Source organism: Babylonia areolata, chromosome 10, assembly GCF_041734735.1.
Source record: "Babylonia areolata isolate BAREFJ2019XMU chromosome 10, ASM4173473v1, whole genome shotgun sequence".
Classification (NCBI taxonomy): Eukaryota; Metazoa; Mollusca; class Gastropoda; order Neogastropoda; family Buccinidae; genus Babylonia; species Babylonia areolata.
The window spans coordinates 9,595,107-9,600,106 of NC_134885.1; the positions used below are offsets into that span (position 1 = coordinate 9,595,107).

General features: G+C 48.7%; 1 protein-coding gene across 1 annotated transcript in view; it reads right to left on the bottom strand.

The window, feature by feature from the left end:
* Positions 1-5,000, bottom strand: part of LOC143286654 (oxysterol-binding protein-related protein 11-like) — a 35,664-nt gene that overhangs the window by 23,392 nt on the left and 7,272 nt on the right. The window contains exons 5-6 of the mRNA XM_076594292.1: positions 4,126-4,236; positions 2,267-2,427 (exon numbers count right to left, since the gene is read on the bottom strand). Of these exons, the coding sequence (XP_076450407.1) occupies positions 2,267-2,427; positions 4,126-4,236 (272 nt within the window). The remainder of the gene's footprint in view (positions 1-2,266; positions 2,428-4,125; positions 4,237-5,000) is intronic.

The window sequence follows — 5,000 nt, forward strand, 5'->3', positions numbered from 1 at the left end:
TTAAGCTATACAATGCTACCTCGGAATGTTGCCATTGAACATACTATTGTTTTGCTGTCGTGGACTTTTCAGTACTTAGAACGTAATTATATGCTTACCCTGTACTTTCTAATGCACAAAACATTTAAATTCTGCATCTGTAAACCTTTGTCTGAAAAAAAAAGAAAAAAAGTCACCCACATCTGTCCCAGCACACTCCCTCTGCCCCCTCTCCCCTCCCTTCCCACCACCTCCCCCTCCCCTCCACCCAATCACCCACAATCAAGTCACCCACATCTGTCCCAACACACCCCCATGTGCCTCCCCCTCACCACCACCCCGTCCCACCACTCCATCCAATTATTAAGTCACCTACATCATTCTGTCCCAACACACACCCTCTGCCCCCCCCCCTCCCCTCTCCTCCCACCACCTCTCCCCTCCCCACCACCCAATCAAATCACCCACAATCAGGTCACCCACATCTGTCCCTACACATCCCCTCTGTCTCCTCCCCCCCCCTCCCCTCCAACCCACCACCTCCCCCATCACCCAATCAAGTCACCTGCAATCAGGTCACCCACATCTGTCCCAGCACCTCCCCCCCTCTGTCTCCCCCTTCCCCCACCCTCCCACCACTCCAGCCAATTATTAAGTCACCTACATCATTCTGTCCCAACACACACTCTCTGCCTCCACCTCCCCTTCCTCCCACCACCTCCGCATCCCCACCACCCAATCAAATCACCCACAATCAGGTGACCCACATATGTCCCAACATCCCCCCACACCCCCCGCACACCTCCCTCCCAGCACCTCTCATCTCCCCTCCCCTCCACCCAATCAAATCACCCACAATCAAGTCACCCACATCTTTCCCAACACACCCCCTCTGTCTCCCCTCCTCCCCTCCCAAACACCACCTCCCCCACCCAATCAAGTCACCTGCAATCAGGTCACCCACATCTGTCCCAACACCGCCCCCCCCTCTGTCTCCCCCTCCACTCCCTCCCACCACCACCTCCCCAACCCACCAACCAACCAATCAAATCAAACACAATCAGGTCACCCACATCTGTCCCATCACCGCCCCCCCTCTGTCTCCCCCTCCACTCCCTCCCACCACCACCTCCCCAACCCACCAACCAACCAATCAAATCAAACACAATCAGGTCACCCACATCTGTCCCAACACCGCCCCCCCTCTGTCTCCCCCTCCACTCCCTCCCACCACCACCTCCCCAACCCACCAACCAACCAATCAAATCAAACACAATCAGGTCACCCACATCTGTCCCAACACCGCCCCCCCTCTGTCTCCCCCTCCACTCCCTCCCACCACCACCTCCCCAACCCACCAACCAACCAATCAAATCAAACACAATCAGGTCACCCACATCTGTCCCAACACCGCCCCCCCTCTGTCTCCCCCTCCACTCCCTCCCACCACCACCTCCCCAACCCACCAACCAACCAATCAAATCAAACACAATCAGGTCACCCACATCTGTCTTAGCACCCCCTCCCCCCCCCTCTGTCTCCCCCTCCCCCCACCCTCCCACCACTCCAGCCAATTATTAAGTCACCTACATCATTCTGTCCCAACACACACTCTCTGCCTCCACCTCCCCTCCCCTCCCACCAACTCTCACTCATCATCCCCACCACCCAATCAAATCACCCACATCTGTTCCAACACACCCCATCTGCCTCCACCTTCCCCTTCCTCCCACCACCTCCGCATCCCCACCACCCAATCAAATCACCCACAATCAGGTCACCCACATATGTCCCAACACACCCCCTCTGCCCCCCCCCCCTCTCCCCCCACCCCACCTCCCTCCCATCACCTCTCATCTCCCCATCCCCACCACCCAATCAAATCACCTACAATCAGGTCACCCACATCTGTCCCCAAAAAAACACCCCCCTGTCTCCACCTCCTCTCCCTCCCACCACCTCTCACCTCCCCCCCCCCCCTCCCCCCACACACACACCACCCAATCAAATCACCCACATTAAAGTCACTCACATCTGTCCCAACACAACCGACTCTGCCTCCCCCTCACTACCACCCCCTCCCACCATTCCACCCAATTATTAAGTCACCTACATCGTTCTGTCCCCGCCACACCCACTGCCTCCTTCTCCTCCTCCTCCCCGCCCTTCCCCCTACCCCCACAACACCAGCCTCCATCCCCTCCAACCCCCCCCCATCCCCCAAACCCTTCACACACCGCACACTCCTCCCACGCCCCCCACACCCACCCTACCCAGGCTCACTGACCTTGGTTTGGAAGTTGACGTAGGCCGTGAGGGAGGTCTGCGGGCAGGCCAGGGTGACCTTGTCCCCCATCTCCACCCAGGGCACAGACAGGATGGAGCGGGCGTAGCAGCTGGGCAGCCCGAACTCATACTGCTCCCCGTAACTCAGCATGTACAGGGTCACTGTCGCAGAGAGAACGAACGAACAAACCAACGAACGAACGAAATTTGTTTTAACTCTCTCCATACGAACGGCGAAAGAGACGACGTTAACAGCGTTTCACCCCAATTACCATCATCAAAATATTGCAAGTGGAAGGCTCTTAAACTGAAGAGGTGAATGTTGACAAAGAATACCACAATTCTGACGACGGAAGCTAAAGGTTGGGTCATTCAGACACCCACTGGACATCCGAGGGGTCTGTGTAGAGGAGAAGAGAGGACTGGCCGTACTGAGTGAGTAAATGAACTTTGGCCATGGACCACAATTCAAAACCAGGGGACTGGGGGGTGGGCATGGAAAGTGAACTAAGCGACATGTTTAAACAGTCTTGAAGAAATTTTGTCCGTAAATCAATATATATATACAGACCAAACAAACAACAAACGGTACTCATCTTCTAGTTCACCTTGGCAAAAAAAGGACAATGTTTTAAAACATCATTTCCAGTGTACCTATTAACATTGTTATTTAATGGAAGCACATTAAATCTGGCCTGAGGCAACGCCACTCTGAAACAATATTCATCAGCATTTGTTACGTATTTTTCTTTTTCAAATATAACTTTGAATGATCTGTAGCATGAATATCTGTCTCTATCACTAATAGTACCCGACGAGAGAGAGAGAGAGAGAGAGAGAGAGAGAGAGAGAGAGAGGGAGGGAGAGAAGAGAGAGAGAGAAGAGAGATAAAGAGTGTGGGGATGCATGCGTGTGTGTGTGTGTGTGTGTGAGTGAGAGAGAGAGAGAGAGAGAGAGAGAGAGAGAGAGAGAGAGAGAGAGAGAGAGAGAGAGAGAGACAGAGTGACAGACAGACAGAGAGACAGAGAGAGAAACGAAACGAAACGAAACGAAACGAATTGTTTTATTTAACGAGGGTAGTGGAGTAAGCACAGCTGCTTTTTTTACATCCAGCCCTCAAGGACAAAAAAGAAGGAAAAGTGGGAAAAAGAAGAAGAAGAAGAAGAAGAAGAAGAAGAAGAAGAAAAAAAAAAGCAATGGCAAAACACTCACACACACACACACACACACACACACACACAATTACGCATGAAAATATAGCGCATGTACTCGTACACAACCTAAGTACGACGCAACGACACATATTATCATTGAAAAGATCAAATCATTATAAAATGAAATGATTATCAGAGAAGGGAAAAAAGAGAAGAAGAAGAAGAAGTAGAAGAAGAAGAAGAAGAAGAAGATGATGATGATAATGATAACAGGGAGAAGGAGAGACAGTGACAGACACCGATAGCTGGAACATGGGAAGTGAATTCATGGCAATTATCATATTGTATATATATATACACACATATACACACACACATATGAGAGAGAGAGACAGGAGAGAGAGAGAGAGGGGGGTTGCATATTTGTGTATGTGTGTGTGTGTGTGTGTGCGTATGTGTGTGTGTGTATGTGTGTGTGTGTGTGTATGTGTGTGTGTGTGTGTGTGTGTGTGTGTGTGTGTGTGAGAGAGAGAGAGAGAGAGAGAGAGAGAGAGAGGCAAAGACAGGAAATCCCCACCACCCTCTCTCTCTCTCACACAGACACACACACACACACACACACACACACACATGCAAACCCACCCACCCCTACACACACCCCTCCCCCCCACCCTCCCCCTCCGCCCCCCACTGCACGCCCACATACCTTTCCCTACCAAAGACACACCGACCGACATGCCCAGGAAGCGGGACTTGGTCCATATGGACCCGTTCATGCATAGCTTCTTCTCTGGACACTCAAAGTAGAAGGCTGACACTGCACGGAACAGATTGGTGACGACGATGATGATGATAATGATGATGATGATGATGATAACAATGATAATAATAATAATAATAATAATGATGATGATGATGATGATGATATTAATAATAATAATGATAATAATAATAATAAAATAATAATAATAATAATAATAATAATAATAATAATAATACAAGAACAACAAGAACAAGAACAACAACAACAACTACTACTACTACTACCAATAACAATAATAATAATACAGGAACAACAACAACAACAACTACTACTACTACTACCAATAACAATAATAATAATACAGGAACAACAACAACAACAACAACTACTACTACCAATAACAATAATAATAATACAGGAACAACAACAACAACTACTACTACTACTCATTATCATTATTATTGCTATTATCACTATCATTATAATCATAATCGTCATCATTATCATATTATCATTTTTATTCATTAGCATCAGTATTAGTATTGTTATTATCATTATATTGTTATTATTATTATTATTATTCTTGTTGTTGTTGTGGTGGTGGTGGTTGCTATCGGTATTTTGTTTGTTTCGCGCCATTTTTGTTCTGATTAGAACCCCCACCCCCACCCCTACCCTCGTCACTAGAGCTAAACAGCTAATGACATTTCACATTTCAGTGCTCTCTCTCTCTCTCTCTCTCTCTCTCTCTCTCTTTCTTTCACACATATACACACTCCCACCCACCCACCCACCCACACGAACACACACACCAAAAC